At 44.3% G+C, this 21,555-nt stretch overlaps 2 protein-coding genes across 2 annotated transcripts in view; both read left to right on the top strand.

Annotated features, from left to right (window-relative positions):
• Positions 1-392: 392 nt before the first annotated feature.
• Positions 393-14,726, top strand: ATP6V0A2 (ATPase H+ transporting V0 subunit a2). Its single transcript, XM_070950935.1, has 20 exons — positions 393-595; positions 2,203-2,281; positions 2,766-2,863; positions 3,171-3,308; positions 3,494-3,594; positions 3,830-3,956; positions 4,040-4,122; positions 4,545-4,638; positions 5,107-5,319; positions 5,840-5,990; positions 6,283-6,422; positions 6,954-7,108; positions 7,960-8,047; positions 8,620-8,738; positions 9,025-9,235; positions 10,317-10,436; positions 11,222-11,341; positions 12,056-12,173; positions 13,159-13,330; positions 14,134-14,726. Exons 1-20 carry the CDS (start codon positions 479-481, stop codon positions 14,231-14,233), a joined length of 2,544 nt encoding a protein of 847 aa, XP_070807036.1. The 5' UTR covers positions 393-478; the 3' UTR covers positions 14,234-14,726.
• Positions 14,727-16,943: 2,217 nt separating this feature from the next.
• DNAH10 (dynein axonemal heavy chain 10) overlaps positions 16,944-21,555 on the top strand; it is a 75,362-nt gene continuing 70,750 nt past the window's right edge. Inside the window, exons 1-6 of the mRNA XM_070951112.1 lie at positions 16,944-17,163; positions 17,616-18,018; positions 18,859-18,974; positions 19,115-19,201; positions 20,191-20,336; positions 20,970-21,078. Coding sequence (XP_070807213.1) covers positions 16,944-17,163; positions 17,616-18,018; positions 18,859-18,974; positions 19,115-19,201; positions 20,191-20,336; positions 20,970-21,078 — 1,081 coding nt within the window. The remainder of the gene's footprint in view (positions 17,164-17,615; positions 18,019-18,858; positions 18,975-19,114; positions 19,202-20,190; positions 20,337-20,969; positions 21,079-21,555) is intronic.

Genomic DNA, 21,555 nt, shown 5'->3' with positions numbered 1-21,555 from the left:
GATGTCATTTAGTTTCGTTCTACGATGTGCAATGACAATAAAGTAAACTTAAACTTTAACTGGTTGGAAGGAATTCTGGGGGTTGAAGTCCACAAGATTGGACACTTGGCATTAAAATAATAATAACGGGAACGTGTCATAAACGAGGCGAATCCAGGGGGCGCGGCACCTCCTTCAGCAATTTCTCCGGTCTCCTCTTGGCTGTTAATTGCCGCTCTGGCACCAGCACTTCCGTTCCATCGAAAACTCCTCCTCCTCCCCCTGTTGGCATTATAACCATCGAGAGAAAGAGACAGAGCGGTCCTTTTCCACCCAATGGCGCAGCTCCGGATGGGAAGCCGGAAGCCGCTCCCTCCCTCCCCTCTCGCCGCCTCCGCTGAGGGGATCGCCGGTTTCAGCGGCGCCTCAGCCTCTCCATGGCGGGCGAGCGGGGCGGGCGAGCGGCCAGGCGGCGTCGAGGGCCCCGGTGACGGCCGCCATGGGCTCCCTCTTCCGCAGCGAGGCCATGTGCCTGGCGCAGCTCTTCCTGCAGGCCGGCTCGGCCTACGAGTGCCTCAGCGCCCTGGGCGAGCGAGGCCTGGCCCACTTCAGAGACGTGAGTGGCCGCTGAGGGAAGGCCGGGGCCGCCCGTTATTTCCTATTATTATTATTGATTGCTATCCCCTTTTTTTAATTACTTTTATAAATTCATTAATATCGGGAAACGTATTTCCTCCTCCTCCTTTTTTCCTCACAACAACAACCCTGTGAGGTGGGCCGGGCTGACAAGAGAAGTCACCCTGCTCGCCTTTCATGGCTAAAGCGGGACTCGAACTCATGGCCTCCTGGCGATTGGCCCTTTATTTTGTAAATAAACTCCAGGTGGTGAACTAAGGGGTCGCTATTTACTCCTGTTTTTCCCACAACAACCACAACCCTGTGAGGTAGTGTTGAGATTTAAAGAAAAAACAGCAAACCTCATAAAAAGTGAAACAGAGACCATGAAAAGCAGATTTATTTTATTTATATATATATAAATAAACTTACATAATATATACTTACATTTAAATATAAACTTACATTTATATATATATAAATAATATAATATAAACTTACATTTATATATATATAAATAAACTTACATAAACAAATATATATATATATATATATATATATATATATATATATATACATACATACATACATACATACGTATGTATGTATGTCTATGTATGTCTATGTTTGTATATATGTATATATATATATATATATATCAATTTTCTTACTTCTTCGTAGGGTCTATGTGTGTTTTTCTTCTTCTAGCCAGCCTTCTTCTAGGGAAAACCTGGCTAGAAGAAAAACATATATATATATATATATATATATATACACATATGTATGTGTATGTATACATATATATATGTATATATATATATATATATATATGTTTTCTGAGGTTTTCGTGGGTGTTTGTATGTAGGTCTTTGGTTATTTGGGTTTTCTCCCGCGTAAAATTGGAAGTACCTTGTCTTGGCCAAGACACTTCCAATTTTACGCGGGAGAAAACCCAAATAACCAAAGATCTACACACACACACACACACACACACACACACACACACACACACATATATATATGTTTTCGTAGATTTTCACGGGTAGAGGTATGTAAGTTTTTTTGTATTTGGGTATTTCAATGGAGCTTCGGTCAGCCCTAACCCAACTTAGAATGTACCAAAACATCTGCTTCCTCAAAACAGGCGTCATACACACTTCTCGTATCTCACTCAGCTTAATATCAGAGAGGATTAACTCAGGTTATATAAAGGATAAATATGGAGTCACTCAGGCTACATTCTTTACAGGAATAATTCTTTTTCTCTCAGGTAGGCTAGGCAGAGGTGGGGGGGGGACTGCTCCCAAATCCCCCATATGCTTTTCATGGCTTACTTAGGGAGGCCAAAGCAGCCCCAGTGCTGGGCCAATGGGGAGGGCCAGAGGAGGGGTCCCTTGCAACCCCCCCCTCCCAACTTCTCTTGGAGGGTCTGCTTGGGAGTCTCCAATGTGTTTATAACCATTGTAATGGTTCAAATAAACTCTGGCTTAGTGCATTGGCATGAACCAGCTTTTTTTTTTCTTGTGGAATTGAACTTGTAAAATCTTAGACAATAGATGTTTCTATCGAGAACAAAAAAAACCCACAAAAAATATTTTGCCTTTCCAGCTCAACTCCAATACAAGCTTGTTCCAGCGGAAATATGTGGGTGAAGTGAAGAAGTGTGAAGAAATGGAAAGAATATTGGGTAAGTTTGGAGAAAGCGGAACGACCGGCAGCCCTGATCCTCTTAGGTAAAGTTTTACCCATTGTGAAATATAGCGCAGATTTGTTATTTTGAACGGAAAAGGGAATGAAGTCCTTATCAATTTAAAGCTTGAAAGAATATTACAATCCATTTGATTTATTGCTACTTTCTTGCATTGGATGTTCTTTCACATTTCAGAGGATTAAAACTGGTGGTCGGGAGGTTTGGTGAACTTTTGGGCACCATGCCTTGGTTGCTTCTTCATTTTGGGGTTTGATTTAAAATTCAGAGAATTGATATGTAAATTCTGGGCTTCTTCAATTCTCATGATATAATAGGGAAAACTGATAAGGCTTGATTTTAGAGTGCCCTCAATATGCGTAATATCCTTTACGATGCACAAACTTCCCAGAGAAATGTATCAGAGCACAATCTTTTAAAGCCAGTTGCTTTACCTCAGTGAAATTATTTTTCATTTTTCCAGGATACCTAGTACAGGAAATAAAGAAAGCAGACATCCCTCTTCCAGAAGGAAATATCACCCCTTCTGCCCCTCCACTTAAACAGATGTTGGAAATCCAGGTAACTTGTGGAAATGTGGGATCTCGTGATGTTCCAGATGACAGAAAATCTGTTTCTTGAATTCTTTAGGCTGGTGTTTCTCAGCCTTGGCAGCTAGCTGGGGAATTCTGGGAGTTAAAATCCAGGCCTCTTAAATCTGTCAAGATTGAGAAACACTGCTTTAGGTCGACTCTAAGATCCGTACAGCTCCACATTTCCACTGTCGTGTTGTTAAACTGCAGCAATTGTCTTGGTTTCTGCTTGGAAGAACGATGCTTCTGTTAGAAATCATCACAATGAGAATGTGCTGTTTTTCCCTCTGTCGTAGGAGCAACTTCAGAAGCTGGAAGTGGAGTTGAGAGAAGTGACCAAAAACAAGGAGAAGTTGAGAAAAAACCTTTTGGAGCTGACAGAATACACCCACCTGCTGAAGGTCACGCAGTCCTTCATCCAAAGATCTACCGAGGTATTTATTTTACTGACTTTAAAAATATGTTAAGTTACTTTAACAAGTGACTATGGACAGCAGACAATCATAAACAAGAACAATCACGAACAAGAAATACCTTGTTTCCAGTCTCTTTTCTTTCCCCCCACTGCTTTGCTTTTTTTTTTCCTTTTGACGTAAAATTTCCACGGTCTTTATTTTAGCTTGAGTCCTGCATACAGAGCAGTTACGAAGAATTCCCATCTTTTGATCATGATCCTTTGGTGGAGTATAACTGCATGCACAGACTCGAGGCCAAACTCGGGTAAGTAACCAAATGGTGGTGAATAGCCATGGAAAGCATCTTTAACTTTGTTTTATACTGGTAGTCTTAGCAAATAATGGGGACAATGAATTAATTAATTGCATATAAATTTGGGTTGTTTTGAAGCATCCAGTGGTGTAGTAATGAAGCATAACTGTGACTCTAGCTAATGTGAATCATGTTTCTCACAGTTCCCTGAAATCATTTTAATGGCGCTTTTCCCCTTTTAATATAGATTTGTATCTGGCTTAGTTCACCGAGCAAAAGTTGAAGCGTTTGAAAAAATGCTGTGGCGGGTGTGCAGAGGAAATACAATTGTTTCTTACTCTGAAGTGGAAGAATGCTTGGAGGATCCTGATACAGTGAGTAAGGCGGCTGGGTTGAGAAAGGGCAGCTGAGCCCTGTCAATCAAAGCTGACGTGAGCCGTTCCTGTTTGTTTTCCAGGGAGAACTGACCAAGTGGTTTGTGTTTTTAATATCCTACTGGGGGGAACAAATTGGCCAAAAGGTGAAGAAAATATGTGACTGGTAAGGACAAATCAAGTTTCCCCATCCTGCTTTTTTCCCCCTCGTATTTTTAAGACAGTGCTCTGAAAAGTAAAGATGGGCGGGAAGGAAGTTGTTCAAATGTAAAAAAATGGTCATGAGTCGCTTTTTTTAGTGCCAGAGTACCTTTGAACAGTCACTAAATCAGTGTTTCTCAATCTTGGAAGCTTGAAGATGGGTGGACTTCAACTCTCAGAATCCCCCAGCCAGCGCTGCTGGCTGGGGGATTCTGGGAGTTGAAGTCCACCCATCTTCAAGCTACCAAGGTTGAGAAACACTGCACTAAATGAACACTTGTTAGTCAAGGACTACATGTATAGTAAAAATGGTAGCTTCAGTCGAAAGATGCGAGGTCCTATGGAATATCTTGGTTGGCTGTTTCAATGACTCTCTTTGTGTCACAGCTACCACTGCCACATCTACCCCTATCCCAGCAGTCCAGAGGAACGACGAACGGTGATGGACGGGCTTCACGTTCGCATCCAGGATCTTCATATTGTAAGTTGAAAGTTGCTGTCACAATCCAGCTTTGTGTTTTTTAGGAGAAGAGGCAGTTGTTTCACGGAATTAACGTGGCTGTGCAGTGTGTTTGTTTTGAGCTTTCGTCCCCATGGCCTGTGAGGTAATATTTGCATTCTCCCAAGTGGATTGGTTCTCTCTTTTTAGGATCCTTTTTTTTTTAACGTCCTGGAGATAATTCAGGCATAGCACTGAATTCAGGACTCTTGTTTTTGCCTGTGTGACATTAAGAAACTTGGTTTCTTGCAGCAGAAGAATATTTTTCTTTCGGATTGTTGGATCCGCTATCAGCTGGGCACCGCAAAACTAATAAGCAAATCCCCCAGAATAGAGCTAATAAAAGAAAAACGACTTTAAAAGTTACTTCGCCCTGCAAATGCTCCCTTTTGGATAACCGTTGCCTTTCTACTAAATATGTTTTTTTTTTTTAAAACAAAACCCCCAAAGGTATTGCACAAAACAGAAGACTATTTACGGCAAGTCCTGTGCAAAGCTTCTGAATCGATCTACACCTGGGATGTTCAGGTGAAGAAGATGAAAGCCATTTACCACGTGCTGAATCTCTGCAGCTTCGACGTCACCAACAAATGCCTCATTGCGGAGGTCTGGTGCCCCCTGGCAGACCTCCCCAACATGCGCCGGGCGCTGGACGAAGGATCCGTAAGTCCAGCCATCCCTGCTTCACACGTCAGGGTTCTAAGTAACAGATCCATTGCTAGCAAGACTCCGAGACAGCTGAATTCCTCAAACATTGCTTTTATTTGGAAATACGATATTGGCACGACTCTGGAAACTCCCGGGGTTCTCACCTCATTAAAAGTAAAAGATTTTCTACTTTCTCAAAAACGAATCAGTCCCATGGTCCAATCATCGTTCAGTCCGACAACCGGGTGGCATCACTCCATCTTCTTCCAACAAGGTGTGAGAATGTCCTTGGTTCCCAAGAGAAAGTATTTTGTTTTGGCTACAAAAATCCCTCTTATCTGACATCCCCCCCTCCCGACCCTCCGCTCCAGTGTGGCAACGCTGAAGCGGACGAAACGGCTTCGGTCAGGACCGCTTCAGGGTTGACACCATCCCTGCTTCAGCTCTTTTGGGGGCAGGTTCACCCTTCCAACAAAGAACGTTAAATTGGGTACCACACGCATAATAATACGGGTATGTTTACTTCTGCCACCAGAGAGAAAGCGGCGCTTCTGTCCCTTCCTTTATGAACACCATTCCGACGAAAGAAACGCCTCCGACTCTGATCCGGACCAACAAATTCACCTTGGGATTCCAGGACATCGTTGATGTGTACGGGATTGGCAACTACAGGGAAGTCAATCCTGGTGAGTCTTTTTGCAAAATAGCCCAACTGGGTGTGTCAGCTCTAAACCGGGCTCTTTCCACCTGTACCCTCTTGTCCCGCCTTCCCTTTCCTGCGGCCTTGTGAACTCAAGTGGGTTTTGTAGTGTTAGCGAAAGAGTCAACGGTGTTCCTGTAAAGCAGAGGCGGCCAATCTCGGCAACTTTTTAAGACTTGTGGACTTCAACTCCCAGAATTCCCCAGCCAGCTATGCACCCTGGGGAAGAATCCCTTGACGGTGTAACTGCAATAAATAAACACATGTGAATTTCACAGCTCTCTTCACCATCATCACCTTCCCCTTCTTGTTCGCCGTGATGTTCGGAGACTGCGGACACGGCTTCCTGATGTTCCTCTTCGCGCTCATCATGATTTTGTTTGAAAAACACCCCAAGCTTATGAGATCTCAAGATGAGGTATGGAAAACCTGGACTCTTGTGCGGCTGGTGCCCGTCGGGTTCATTTGCTGCTTGAAAAAAAAAAAAATAGTTCAGTAGCCTTTCCTGTCATCATGTTTACAACGAAATGGGTTTTTTTAAAAAATCCTGATTTTTCACCATTGTATCTGTAAGGAAGACCATGGGATCTTTGGTGCTTTCTTGAGTTTAGTGGTTTTCTTGCAGATGTGACATGACCCATAAATGAAGTTTATTGAAATCAATGCCCCAATAAAGGAACTACCAACTGAGACAAACAATAAATAGTCTAATCAAGAACTACTAAGAAGAATATAACACGCCCACCAAAATTAACAGGGGAAGCCATTTGTACATAAGCAAGAGAGCAAACCCCACTCCCTTTTAGCACTGATGATGTTACCTAGTTAGGTCATGAAATGTCAAGAGAGCACCAGTTCAGCCTTGAGCGTCATAGATTCTCTTGTAAGGAAGATCCCCGTCTTTGAGACTCCTCTGGTGACGGTGAAGCCTCCCTCTTTCTGTCCACAGATCATGAAGATGATTTTTCAAGGACGCTACATCATCATGCTGATGGGCTTGTTCTCCATCTATACCGGCCTGATCTACAACGACTGTTTTTCCAAATCTTTGGTCATATTCAGCTCAGGATGGCATGTTTCACAAATGCCCGGGATGGATTGGAGGTAAGTTGTGGCTGTGAACCTGCGTAGGGTTTCAATTCTGGGTGATCTCCGAGCTTCCTCTTTATCCAGAGAGGTTCGAAGGGTCCAGTCTGCTCACCATTCTTTGCTGCGGACGTCAGTTCCAAGTGATCAGTTCACTTAAGGTCTTCTGAAATGGCTCTGAATTGTTACAGGCAACAATGACAACTGACAACTGTACGACTTGTGCAGTGGTGAAATGTAAAATTTGTTACTACCGGTTCTGTGGGCGTGGCTTGCTGTTGGTGCGGTAATGTGACTGGGTGGGTGTGGCCAACTTTTTTTTGTTTTGTTTTACTTTTAAAAGCATTTTTTCTACAACCTCTTCGGCAGAAGAGATTGCAGAAAAAATGCTTTTAAAAGCCTCTGATGATCCCAGCTGAACCACGCAATCATTGGAGGCTTTTTTTTTTTTTCTTTCAAAAGCATTTTGGCTGAAGAGGTGGTAGAAAAAATGCTTTTAAAAGTAAAAAAACAGCCTCTGATGATCGCACGGCTCAGCTGGGCATGGGGGGGGCAGGGATTTTTGCTACCGGTTCTCCGAACCACCTGCTGCCATTGCTACCGGATCGGGTGATCCGGTCCGAACCGGGAGCATTTCACCCCTGGACTTGTGGACTTTGGACTGCAACTCCCAGAATTCCTGGGACGGCATGGCTGGCTGGGGAATTCTGGAAGTTGCACACCACAGGTCGTAAACCTGCCAGAGTTGTCCACCCTGGCTCTGTTTGTGTAAGGAGGGCTAACTTTAGACATTTCAGGGGCCCAGAGCATCTCTTCTCAACCTCCAATTCTGTTGTGCGTGTTTTCTTTCGTTTTTGAAATTGTTCTAGCAAGGCAGACTTGACGAATCCGTTTGTGGCTCTGAATCCAAATGCGACTGGCGTCTTCACCGGCCCTTACCCTTTCGGCATAGATCCGGTGAGTGACTTCCCTTGAGCCTGTCAAGGACACTCTGACAGAATTTATGAGGCTTTGATGCAGCTCCGGAGAATTGCAGCCCTCCCTCCCGCCTGTTGATGCCTGCACTGACTTGTCTCTGGGGCTGTTGCATGCAGGAAAAGCTTTCCACATACGAGGAGTCCTTGACTTAACAACCATAATAGGAATAGCAAAAGCTATTGTTAAACATCACGTGACTGCACTGGGTTTTACAAGCTTTTTTTTGCTGTGATTGTTAAAGCGAGACATCCGAACACAACTTGTAACATTCCCGGCTCTCTTCCTTGTTGGATGCAACTGATACAGTTGTAATTGTGGGACGGTTGCCACGTGCCCAAATTGTAGGGATGCTGTGATAGTTGACAATACGAAAGCTGGTCTTAATCACTTCTTTCAGTGCCACTGTAACTTTGGTCGCTAAATGAATTAAGCGACAACTACCTGTAGACCAGGGGTGGGTTCTAAATTTTTTTACTACCGGTTCTGTGGGCGTGGCTTATTTTGTGGGCGTGGTTTGAATCTTTTCTTGTCTTGTTTCTCTTTCATTCCAGATGTGGAGCCTTGCAAGCAATCGCCTGACTTTCCTCAATTCCTTCAAAATGAAAATGTCAATCATTATTGGAATGGTGCACATGGTCTTTGGGATCTCCTTGGGGGGCTTTAACTATGTGTGAGTATGGCCAGGATGAACAGTAATGGTGATGCTGGCCTCCCACTGGGAAGGTTGAGAGTTCAATTCTAAGTAGCGGCAGATGTTTCTCTTCTAGGGCACAGAGAAAAAAATATCTGCTGTGAACTCAGCGTAGGCATCAGGAAGGGCATCTGGCCAGTAAACCCTCAGTTCCGTCCATTCGCCCTGATTCTACCCTGAATTAAGAGTCACTCAAAGGGAGTTTTTTTTTTTTAATTAAAGCCAAAAAATAAAGTCACTCTTCCTTCTTTTCTTCATCTTTCAGGCATTTCAGGAAGATGTACAATATTTACTTAGTGTTCATTCCTCAACTTCTGTTCATTCTGTCCATTTTTGGATATCTGGTGTTCATGATCATCTTTAAGTGGCTGGCTTACGGCGCTGAAAATTCCAGTTCTGCTCCCAGTATCCTGCTTCAGTTTATTAACATGTTTCTCTTCCACGATAACAAGAACCAAATCCTTTTCTCAGGACAGGTGGGTCATCCTTAGAACCGAAAGGTCCACAAATGAAATCCGAATTCTCTCTGTTTTTAAATACTTTTATCTTCCGTTGAAATAAATGGGCCTTAAATTGAAATAAATCAAAACGGTTGCAAGAAGAGTCCAGTGACTCTTAAATTGTTGGAGACTTGAGTCTGAATTTTATACCCCCTTGAGAAATAATTGAAGTGTTGTATTAGAAATCAATTAAACCTAGGGACTTGCTACAAGGTTAGGCATAATGTTTAAAAATGTAGATTTTCAGGCTCCCTGTGGCTGGCCTTAAGAAACCTAACATGGTTCAGCAGAAAATTCGTTATATAGGAGGGCTTAGTTGATTGCTTTGGGACGCAAATCTATATAAGAGAGAAAAACCACTCGCGTCGTAATCACGAAATCTCTAGAACCGCAAAGCCTACAAACTTGAAATTTGCCATGTATGTTCCTCTTGGCTTCTAGGTGCTCACTAAGAAAGAATTTTTTTGAAATGACCATCAGAGCATTAGTATTTCTTATATTACGATTAACACGCTCTGATGCTAATTAGTTAGATGTTGTACTCCCCCTTCCAACCTGAAAATAACCCTGGAGAGAATGGGATAGGAGAGGAGAGGCTTCTGTGGGGCAAGGCTGAGGGAGAAAAGGGGAGAGGAGAGGCCGGTCGTAACTACTCATTAATTTTCCAAGCTGTAAGTGTCAATTTATCAAGCCCGATCACATATTTTTGTAGTGGAGCACGGGTATTCATCTAGTGAGTTAATAACTTTTATTTTGGAGACAAGCAGAAAGGATCCAGTGCTTTTGCGAACCACTGAAAACATTGCAGCCTTGTCAAAACTGCTAAAATATGAAATGCAGATTTTAAAAAAAAAAAAAAACTAGCAAAAAAAAAAAAGAAAGATGTGGCTGAAGGTGGGAGGGGAGAAAAAAAAACCAATAAAAAAATTGTTTGCAAAAAAAAAATAAATGTAGAATCTATTCAGCAGAGAACTTTCATAGGGCTTTTTCTAGTTTTAAGTTTCTAACCAACATTTTTAACCACCCGTGTAATTTGGCTTCCTCTCTTTCGAAACAGATGGCGGTTCAGAAATGTCTGTTGGTTGTGGCTGTGCTGTCTGTCCTGGTTCTGTTTTTTGGGAAACCGCTTTATTTGTACTGGTTGAACAATGGCAGCCAAAGCTTCGGCTCCTACAGAGTAAGTATCAGGAAGGTACATTGTATACTTTTTCCCTTGCATCCTGCAGCATACCAGGATGCTCTCAGTCAGCGTAGAGAGCCTCCAATCTAATTGATAGAGGGGAAAAAGAAGGTTATATTTGAAGGGAAAGAGGCTTTGCATAGGCTTAACACCTGGCTACAATGCCCTGAAGCACGTTGTGTGTTTTGTTGTGTGCCTTACACCTTGTTGTTTCGAGGTGACCCTTAAAATGTTGAGCTATTTAGCCTTGTTGGCAGAGTTGGGAAATGTTTAATAATAGCAATAGCAATAGCACTTAGACTTATATACCGCTTCACAGTGCTTTCCAACCCTCTCTAAGCGGTTTACAGAATCAGCCTATTGCCCCCAACAATTTGGGTCCTCATTTTACCCACCTCAGAAGGACGGAAGTCTGAGTCAACCTTGAGCCAATCAGGATCGAACTCCTGGCAGTTGGCAGAGTTAGCTTGCAATATTGCATTCTAACTACTGGGAGGGAGGGAGGGAGGGAGGGAAGGAAAGGAAGGAAGGAAAGGAAGGAAGGAAGGAAGGAAGGAAGGAGAAAAAAAGAAAGAAAGAAAGAAAGAACCTTGAGCCACTCAGAATTGAACTCCTGGAGTGGGCAGTGAGTGAGCCCTGCAGTGCTGCATTCTAACCCCACTGCGCCACTACGGCTCTTAATAATCGTTTGCTGAAAGATGTTTGAGAAACGCATCCGTGAATCCACTTCAGAGATATCCCTAAAACCGCAGAGCTTTTTTTTCCCTTTTCTCTACCTCCAGAAAGGCTATCGCTTGGTACGGAAGGAGAGCGAAGAAGAGATTTCTCTCTTGACACCTTGTGAAATGGAAGAAGGAAGCAGCCCTTCGAACAACAGGCATAAGACTGAAGACAAGGAAGAGGTGGGCATTGCGAGTCTTTGCGGTAACCTGTTCTTTTTTAAAAAAAATTTTTTTAATCTTTTAATTGAAAAGGGGCCATTTCGATTCGTTTGATTAAGTATGCCAGAGCACAGGACTAGTTATGTAGACCTATGCAAATGTAGTTAAATGCAGGTAGTCCTCAACTTACAACCACAATGGAGCCCAACGTTTCTGTTGTTTAAGTCAGACGGTTGTTAAGCGAGCTTTGTCCCCATTTTACGACCTTTCTTGCCACTGTTGTTAAGTGAATCACGTCGGTGGTTAAGTTAGCAACCCGGTTGTGAAGTGAATCCTTGGCTTCCCGTTGATTTCACTCATCCGATGGTCGCAAAGGGGGATCACGTCTCACACACACACCTGGGGACACTGCGACCGTCATAAATATGAACCAGTTGCCAAGCAGCTGAATTTTGATCATGTCACCAATGGGGAAACTGAAGGTCACTAACTCTGAAACACGGTCCTAGGTCACACTTTTTCAGTGCCGTTAGGTCACTAAACGAACAGTTGTAAGACGATGACTAGATGTGAAGAAATTAAAGAATGAAAGAAAAACGTGATATATTCAGCTTCAGCGGTTTCTTGCTTACCAAGGGATTAATCTCCCCGAAGCCGCAGGCAACAATGTTGAAGGTGGTGGGTTTTTAATTTGCACCGGGGCTGCAGTCCCACTTAACATGCCGTGTCCTTTAGTTTAGCCTCGCAGCTGCGTTGATGGAACAGGCCATCCAGTCCATCGAATACTGTCTGGGATGCATCTCCAACACCGCTTCCTACCTGAGGCTCTGGGCCCTCAGTTTAGCCCACGCCCGTAAGTATCTCGTGGGATTTGAACGACCAGTCAATAATAGTCAATAAACGACTAACAGAATTTTGCCCTGAGCGCCACCTGGGCCTTTAAAATGGGACAGACGGAGAGAGAGAGGACCCCCCCCCCCCTTAATGTCAAACATGTTTTCCTCTGGAAATACAACCGTCGTAAATACACGCCGGAGGAGCTCAAAATTTTGATCTTGTGACCGTGAAGATGCTACAGGGAGTGCGAGGATGTAACTTTTTATTCCCCCCGGTGCCGTTGTAACTTTTGAACGGTCACTAAACGAGGGGTGGGAAATCGAGGACCGACTTTATTTTGTTTTAAAGGTGGAAATCAAAGAAGACCAAGCAAGAGAAAAGTTCTTCGCCACTGGTTATTTTTTTTTTTACATTTTTAAATTTTTTATTTATAACACAATCTTACAAACACGTAACATACAACATATAAATATATCCACTTTTTTAAACAATGTTTCTTAGTGGTCTACTTTCCATTTTGTATCTTTCCTCCCGTATCTCTCTTACTATTTCATTTTCTTCACTGTCCCTTTTTCTTCGGTTACATTGTATTTTCTAACAGCCTTAATTTTATACATTTCTATCTATTCGTTCTATACATATTTTACATTTTTAGATTCTCCCCTGTATTTATGGTTCTTTATTTCTAGCCTTCAAGCCATTCATACCATTTATTCCAAATTATGTAGTAATCTGTCAGATTATTTCGCCGCTGGTTGTTAATGGTTGCATCAGAATAACAAAGTCGGAAGGGACCTAGGAGGTCATCAGTTCAACACCCCCCCCCACACCCCCATCCTGCTCAGGCAGGAACCCCTGTGCCGTTTCAGACAAACGGTCATCCAGTCTCGAGCAAGTGGCGGCATTTTCAGTCGCTAATGCCAAGAGGGTTAAAAGTCTTTTTATTGGGTCTCGCGGGCTTTTGAGTGACATGCGTGTATCTCTGCCTGTCTCTAATTTAGAGTTATCAGAAGTCCTCTGGGCAATGGTCATGAAGCTTGGCCTTCACATGGATGCCACCTACGGGATCTTACTCCTGGTCCCCCTTTCAGCCTTATTCATGGTCCTCACAGTATTCATTCTCCTGGTCATGGAGGGCCTCTCCGCTTTCCTGCACGCCGTACGGCTCCATTGGTAGGTGGCTTTTTTTAACCCTCCTGGACAAGTTTCTAGTCCACGGTTTTTGAGACCTTTAGATTGAATTGAATTTTTTATTTGGCCCAGAGCAGTGGTGGGTTTCACTTTTTTACCTCCGGTTCTGTGGGTGTGGCTTGGTGGGCGTGGCAGGGGAAGGATACTGTAAAATCTCCATTCCCTCCCCAATCCAGGGGAAGGTTACTGCAAAATCCCCATTTCCTCCCGATCAGCTGGCACTCGGGAGGCAGAGAATAGATGGGGGGACAGGGCCAGTCAGAATTTTTACTACCGGTTCTCCAAACTACTCAATATTTCCGCTACCGGTTCTCCAGAACTGGTCAGAACCTGCTGAAACCCTCCTCTGGCCCAGAGTGATTAGACACACAATGAATTTGAAGCTCTCAGTGTACAGGCAAAGCAACAGAATAATAATAATACCAATTAAAAAGGGGAGTTAAGATAATTAGAAGGATTGGTAATAAAACTACAGCCACGCTATATGAGTTAACTGTATGGGTTAATACACAGAGACATTAGGCAGGACTAAGGGAATTAGATGTTTAATATTATGTTTAATAAATTTAAGTTTTATCGGGGGGAAAAAATAGAAATCTTTCTTTTCAGGACACTGAAAATGTTCGGTTTGAAAGTAACTGTCAGCCGGTTCCACCTTGGTCAGTTAGAAAGAAAAGACTTAACAGTGCATTTTACTACATGATGGCAATCCTGACAGTAATGTTTTGATGCCCAAATATCTCAGGGGTCAAATTTAGCATGTTTATTTTATTTTCTGATTTCAGGGTGGAATTCCAGAACAAGTTTTACACAGGCGACGGCTACAAGTTCACCCCTTTTTCCTTCCAAGACATTTCTTTACATTTTGATCGGTACATCGTCTAAGTCTGGCTGTTCTCGGCAGTAAATCGGTTGGGCGTGGTTTGAAAATAATCATGTATGCTGACGTCATCCTTGTTTAGCTCCCTGCAGCAAAGACCCTCACTGATTTTGCCTTACAATGCAGCCAAATCATTTTTATAAAGACTCTTAGCGCCTCTTACTTGGACTTGGCCAATGTGGGACCTTTTGTGAGCAGGCGTTTTTCTTCCTTTCGTAAGCACCTTTAGGTTAATTTTTGAAACTGACCAGAACTATTTGATTGCTGCTTCTGAATGAACATGCCGTAGCTGTTTTCAAGAACTATTTATTTTCTCTCTAACAAATTCTTTCTTCGTATAATTCCTTGGGAGGAAGCCCCTTTTAATTTTTTCTTTTTTTTTTAAGGAATGACACATCAGATTATTCCTCTGATTGATTAATTCCTCTGATTCTCATCGCTAATATTTCTGGAATTTGGTGACAGCCACTAGGAATAAAATTGTGTATTTCTAGGAAACCACTTATGATTTCTGTCTTGATCCAAAAGACGGGCTTTAAAGATAGGTTTAGGTTTTCCCCCTTTTGCACAAAGGGTGACTTTTTGCACATTTTCAGTAGAAATTGAAAAGCTGTTTGAGGCTCACAAAGGCTCATAAAAATGCCAGGCTCTTATTTTTTTCTCTCTCTCTTTCACTCTCTTCTTTTTATAATTCTGAATGGAAGAGAGATTGAGAAGCTATTTGAGACTTACAGAGGGACATAGGAATATTGGGCTGTGTTTTTTTCTCTCTCCCTACTCTTAAATTTTACAAGATGCATTATAGGCAATATGAGAGTTTCCTTTCCGAAGCCCGGAATCACTGTCTCTGAAATTATTCTGAAAGCTCTGATAAATCTACCAGAGCTTCTACTGTGGGGGAAATCCTGGGATTATAGAAAACCTTCCCGGGATAATGATGTTTTTCTGTTTGGCTGGCTCTGACAGCCTACACAGCATGGGTGTCCCAACTTTGGCAGTTTAAGACTTGTGGACTTTGATTCCCAGAATTCCCCAGCCAGTCATGCTTCTGGGAATTTCTTGCTGGCTGAGGAATTTTGGGAATCGAAGTCCACAAGTCTTAAAAGTTGCTGAGGTTAGACACTCCTGGTGTACAACTTTTGCCACAACGGCCTGCATTAATCCAGGCTGTCTTTAGTTGTGGTACTGCACACTCCTTTTCCACGACACTTGCAAAAATTGGATTCCTGTTTAATGTGATCCTGAAGCCAATTTTCTGTTAAAATATACTTGTTTTTTCGCTACGAAGAAGATACCTCTTAAAAGGGTAGGTTTGCTGGTGTTTTTTTTTTCCATGTATTAAAGGGGAGGTATTTTACTGTAAATACTTTTAATAAGTGCCAATGGAATCTAATCAATAAAAGCTGTTTGGCACATTTGGAGAATGGGTTTTCCGGTAGAATCGGGGTTTGCAAAGAAGGGGGTGTTTGCTTAGGGCAGGGGTGGGCAACTATGGCCCTTTTATGACTTGCGGACTTCAACTCCCAGAATTCCTGAGCCAGCCGTGTTAGCTCAGGAATTCTGGGAATTGAAGTCCACAAGTCAAAAGGGCCATAGTTGCCCATCTCTGGCTTAGACGAATGAGATTTGCCTGGGTGACGTTTGCAGAAGAGAGCCCTGACATGTGCCTCAGGGGATGATGGGCATTGGAGTTTGGGGTACTTGACCCCATAATCCTCAGTTGATAACAATGGATATTGGTCCATCATATGAGAAGAGAATGAAGTTTTGACCAATGCATCATCCTGCTAGGCCAGGATTCTCCAGGTCGGTCAATATTGACCCCCCCCAGGGGCTGATGGGACTATCCGAGGGTCAAAATGATGATGATGAGGCAATAAACAGGCTGAAACTTCAGAAGGGGTCAAAGAGCTGCAAGTTTTAGGTCCGCAGGAAGCAAAGGTCAAGCGATGGGCTGCTTAGACCATTTTTGACCATAACAAAAGGCTATTGCTTAACGCATTGTAAGCCGCCCTGAGTCTCTGGAGAAGGGCAGCATATAAATTGAACTAATAAATAAATAACGGGAGCCTGCAGGGTTCACATTTGGGAATATTTGCACATTTCAGTGCAAAATTAAACGTTAAAAACCGGACCCTTTCTTGGAAGATGTATTTATGGAACCATTGAAAATGATGACAGGAACCCCAGACGTTCTTTTTGGAAAATAACATGAATTTTAATTGAAAAAAAAAAGGGGGCAGAAAATGGCCTCGTTTTACATTTTTGCAAATATCTCCCAACCAAGACCTGGAAAATAATTTTTATGTGGGAGTCCCCCAGGAGGGTCATTGATATTTCAAGATAGGTTAATTTGGATTTTCTTTTTTTAAAAGGCCAGCCCCAAAATCTCAGGTTGAGACCTGCGCCCTGTCTCGGGGGCATGTGCAGAGCGCCTTTTTTTTTTTTTTTCCCCTTCAAGGATTTTTTCACAAAATTTTCGGTTTTTTCAGCGGCTGAGGTAAAAACAATGCATGACGGGAGATGTAGTTCGCGCTCGTAAGGGAGGGGAGAGCGGGCGGAGCTTGCACTGAGAAAGGGGCGTGGTTTCTCGCGCGCGCGCCCCGCCCTCCGTTGCCCCGGCGACCGTGCGGCGTCGGTTGGGCGGGTTTGGCTGGCCCGACGGGCGAGCGGGCGGGCAAGCAAGCAAGCAAGCGAGGCGTCCGGGGGTGAGAGATGGACGACGTGCGGGTGCAGTGGGTGGGCGAGCGGCTGCAGCGCGCGCTGGGCCACACCGACCCGACTCCCTTCGAGGAGCTGCTGAACCGCAACGACGGCGAGGAGACGGAGCGGCTGCTCCACTTCCTCAACATGAGCTCCAGCGCCGAGGACAGCCAGCCCGCCGGCCTCTTCTTCCGCCAGGAGCTGCGCCTCGACGAGATCGACGTCGAGATCGGTGCGCGCCCCGCCCACCCCACCCCCGGTGGCTTGCTAGAGACGGGCTCCTGAGCACGTGCAGAGCGCCTTGCTTCTGCTGCAATAGCTGCATTGCAGAGAAAAGGCCCCTCCCCCTCTAAAAAAAAAAAAACCAACCCCCTCCCCAAAGAAAGCCACTCCCTTCTTCCCAGAGATTGGCTTTCCTCCTCTTCCTCCCAGGAGGAAGGCTTTTGCAGAGGGAGGGGGGGCTGCAGCTCCTTGGCCCCCTCCTCCTCCTCAGCTGGCACCTCTTTAAAAAAAAGAGTCGACTTTTTTAATTCATGTTTTTATTTAATTTCTATGGCCACCCAGCTCACTTCTCAGTGACTCCAGCAGCTAGCTAGTCTGGCCTCTTTGGACCTCCAGCTCTTTGGTCCCCTCAGGACCCTCATATGCCTCTTCCTACCCCCTTCTGGCCTTTTCAGCTTCCAGCTCAGATGCCTCTGGAGGGGCTTCAGCTCTATGACCCTTCAGAGCTGCTGCTCTGGGCCTCTTTGAACCTCCAGCTCTTTGGTCCCCTCAGGACCCTCATATGCCTCTTCCCACCCTTCTGGCCTTTTCAGCTTCCAGCTCAGATGTCTCTGGAGGGGCTTCAGCTCTATGACCCCTCAGAGCTGCTGCTCTGGGACTCTGGACCTCCAGCTCTTTGGTCCCCTCATATGCCTCTTCCCACCCTTCTGGCCTTTTCAGCTTCCAGCTCCAATGTCTCTGGAGGGGCTTCAGCTCTATGGCCCCTCAGAGCTGCTGCTCTGGGACTCTTTGAACCTCCAGCTCTTTGGCCCCTCGGGGTCTTCTGGCCTCTTCAGAGCCTGAATGGCTTTGGCTCCTCCAGATGGTCAGTGGGGAATGGCTTCCCTTCACCACTCAGGCCAACTGCCTTAGTCTCTTCCAGACCTTCTGGCCTCTTCAGGGCTCCAGGTGGCTCTGAGGCAGCAAGTGGCTTCAGCTCCTTCACCCCCTGAGGGCTTCTTTTCCTTTCTTCCTGCCTCTTCTGTCCTCTTCTCTTCTCTTCAGCTCTGTGACAGATGCCCTCGCCTGCTGCCCTTTTTATAGCCGAAATTTTCCCGCCAAAACAGCTGATTGGTAGCCCAGCTTTGGAGCTCCGCTGTTTCATTGGCTATTCACCTAGCTACATGGCCCCAGTTTCCTCAGGTGGCCTCCCATTGGCTAGAAATGGCAGATTTAATTCCCTTTCTTGCTCTGTCTGTCCGTCCTTCCATCTGTCCACCCAATTACCCACATGGCCTTAATTTCCTCAAATTGACTAGAAATGGCAGATTTTATTCCTTCTCTCTCTCCCTCATCTATCTATCTATCTATCTATCTATCTATCTATCTATCTATCTATCTATCTATCATTTTGTGATAAATTATACATTATTTATAAGTGGGTTGCTTTTTCCTCATGGTCCCTCTCAGGACCCAGTAATGTTACCTCACTGCCAGCAACATTGATGTTGCTCCGTTCAGTCAGGAAAATCACAATTTCTTTTGTACATTCTAGAAGAGGAAATTCAACAGTGCCCGTAGGAGACCGAGGATGATCAATAATAATATAATTTATTCAAAGGGACAATAAAATATACTTGGGGGCCATCAAAATGTTATCTCCCTGAGGCTCCCAACGCGCAGCCTCAATCTTTCATTTTTCCTTCATGTTTCCTTTGGGATCAAGGCTGATCACACGAGGACTAGTAACTCGGTCTGGAGAGCCATATCTAAAAGTCTCTCCGGAATTTCCCTTTGAAAAGAGAACTCTGCATGTGGTCCAGTCTAATAAATCCAAATATGGTTTGGATGCTCTCTTGGGGCCTCTCTGCCTCCCTCCCTCCCTCCTTCCCCCTTTGGACTCCCTAGTTCAATTCAATTCTATGTTCTGGTTGAAATGTTTTCATATGCTTCATATTTTGTTCTGTGTTTTCCGGAAACAGATGTGCCGTATGAAGAAGGGACAGAGGAGGATGAAACATATTCGCAGAGAATGGGGGAGTCTTCCTTAACCTCCATCGGCGAACCAAGTGCGTAAATGGTCGCCAGCCTCGGGGGGGGGGGCGGAAATCAGGGTCTTTTCTTGTCTTCCCTCCCCCTCTCCATTTCCCTACTGCCTTTATTTTCATTTGTGTTTTATCACGCAAAATTTAATATCATTGTAAACGTGGAAAAAAATGCAGGTAGCATCCCTTTCAGTTGTTTGGATCCCTCCGAATGTATTGCAGCCCAGATTATATATATTTTTTTATTTATTTATTTATTATTCAAACTTCTATACCGCCCTTCTCCTTTCGCACTCAGGGTGGTGAACAGCCAAAATAAAAACATTTATACATAACATATTGAGCCTGACTAGGTGGCTCAGTGGCTAAGACGCTGAGCTTGTCGATCAGAAAGGTCGGCAGTTCGGCGGTTCGAATCCCTAGTATAGGTTTCCTGCGTGAGCAGGGGGTTGGATTAGATGGCCTCCAAGGTCCCTTCCAACTCTGTTAGTGTTCCTGATCACCTGGAAGTCAGAAGGAGAGGGGCTGGCGCTGCTCCCCCCCTCCCAGGGATGTCACACACGCTGTGCCCCCTTGTGCAAATGGCATTCCATCTGCTGCCTGCAATTACTGCAAGTTCAAATCTCACCAGGCTCAAGGTTGACTCAGCCTTCCATCCATTCAAAAGTAGGTAAAATGAGGACCCAGATTGTGGGGGGCAATAAGCTGACTTTGTATAAATATACAAAAGGATGAAGGCTATTGCTTAACGCATTGTAAGCCGCCCTGAGTCTCCGGAGAAGGGCGGCATATAAATTAAAGCCCCCCAAAAATAAAAAATTCCATGTACAAGGAGACGATGCAGTATACCATTTCAGAGAAATGGCTTTCCAATCTCTTCTTAAAAACCTCCAGTGTTGGAGCACCCACAATTTCTGGAGGCAAGTCATTCCACTAGTAAATTGTTCTAACTGTCAGGAAATGACCTGTTTGTGGTGATGTCTGATTTCTTTCTTTGGATGTCCCTCGTTTAGGGAAAAGCTGGAGGAGCAGGACGTCCGTAAATGAAGCAGGAGAAAAAACCATGAGCGGGATCCTCTCCAACGCCTCGGTCAGGTCAGGCATGGCGGAAATAGAACGCGAACTGGGCATGTCGCGGCGAAAGACTCGGACGTACAAAGTAAGTCGCCTTTGCTCTGTTTCAGTGTCAGCCCCATCGTTTCTTTGTAGGGTCCACTGCAGTGGTGAAATTCAAATTTTTTTTACTACCAGTTCTGTGAGTGTGGCTTGGTGGGCGTGGCATGGGCGTGGCAGGGGAAGGACACTGCAAAATCTCCATTCCCTCCCCACTCTGGGGCCAGCCAGAGGTGATATTTGCTGGTTCTCCGAACTACTCAAAATTTCCGCTACCGGTTCTTCAGAACCTGTCAGAACCTGCTGGATTTCACCCCTGCTCCATTCTGCAATTGATCAGCACAGATGTGGGAATTCTTCCTACCTACCTAAACCACAACTTTTCTCTTTTTTAATCGGGATTGTTGTTTTTCAAAATACTGCCTTTTTTGGAGGGTGGGGTGGGGTCATGTCTGATCTCTTGCAGACCGAATTCTGAATGCAAATCAGCAGATGGGAAAAGCAGCACAAAAGTAACACAGTTCACAGTTTTGTGCCAAGAGCACTTCTCCTGCTCCCAACGTAACCGTTCTTTTGGTCCTTGCATTTCGAGTGCATCTGTTGGGCAAATCTAAATTTGGAACATGCCTTTTATTTTCTTTCTAAGCACAGCCATTTGATCTCTCTCTCCCCGTTTCAGAAAATTGTGAAGCAAGAAGTTTATAATCTCTATTACCACATGGCGGTGAATGATATCCCGGAAGACTTTGTGGAGAGTGACACAGTCTTTTTCCTGAGAGAGACGGCAGGTATTTTAAGCGGTTGGAAATATTTCATATTCCAGAAGTTCCCTTTGTCTTTCTTTTACTCCCATTTCATTAGCCCCTCCATGACCTCTGCTTGGCAAATGAAATATTCATCCCTTAATTATATTTCCCTCCTTAATAAAGCCCCCCCCCCTCCGTCAGTATCCAATTCAATAATCATGAAGCTAAACTTCTGTAATGGTATGTGAGAAAGACTGTGGAAGATGGGGTGAAGAGCCTGGGAATTATCAGATAAGAGACTACATAGCCCAGAGCTGTATAAGGAGTGGAAAAAGAGGCTCAAAAGGGATTAGTTTCTCAGGCTGTAAAAAGGACATCAGGAGAGTTGTATCTTGAGACGTGCAAGATTCTGTTAATGTATCTTTACAATAAAGAATAGGATAGGATAGGATAGGATAGGATAGGATAGGATAGGATAGGATAGGATAGGATAGGATAGGATAGGATATCTGGATGTTA

This window comes from Pituophis catenifer, unplaced genomic scaffold, assembly GCF_029215685.1.
Source record: "Pituophis catenifer annectens isolate HBS135680 unplaced genomic scaffold, rPitCat1.0.hap2 SCAF_10, whole genome shotgun sequence".
Taxonomy (NCBI): Eukaryota; Metazoa; Chordata; class Lepidosauria; order Squamata; family Colubridae; genus Pituophis; species Pituophis catenifer.
The sequence above is the reverse complement of the archived record's forward strand: the minus strand, read 5'-3'. Positions and strand labels throughout refer to the sequence as shown.

Coding starts and splice junctions, on each gene's coding strand:
- ATP6V0A2 (XM_070950935.1), top strand. CDS start 479: ATGGGCTCCCTCTTCCGCAGCGAGGCCATGTGCCTGGCGCAGCTCTTC. Junction 8,739..9,024: donor TTGGGGGGCTTTAACTATGT/GTGAGTATGGCC, acceptor TTCATCTTTCAG/GCATTTCAGGAAGATGTACA. Junction 11,342..12,055: donor AGACTGAAGACAAGGAAGAG/GTGGGCATTGCG, acceptor CGTGTCCTTTAG/TTTAGCCTCGCAGCTGCGTT.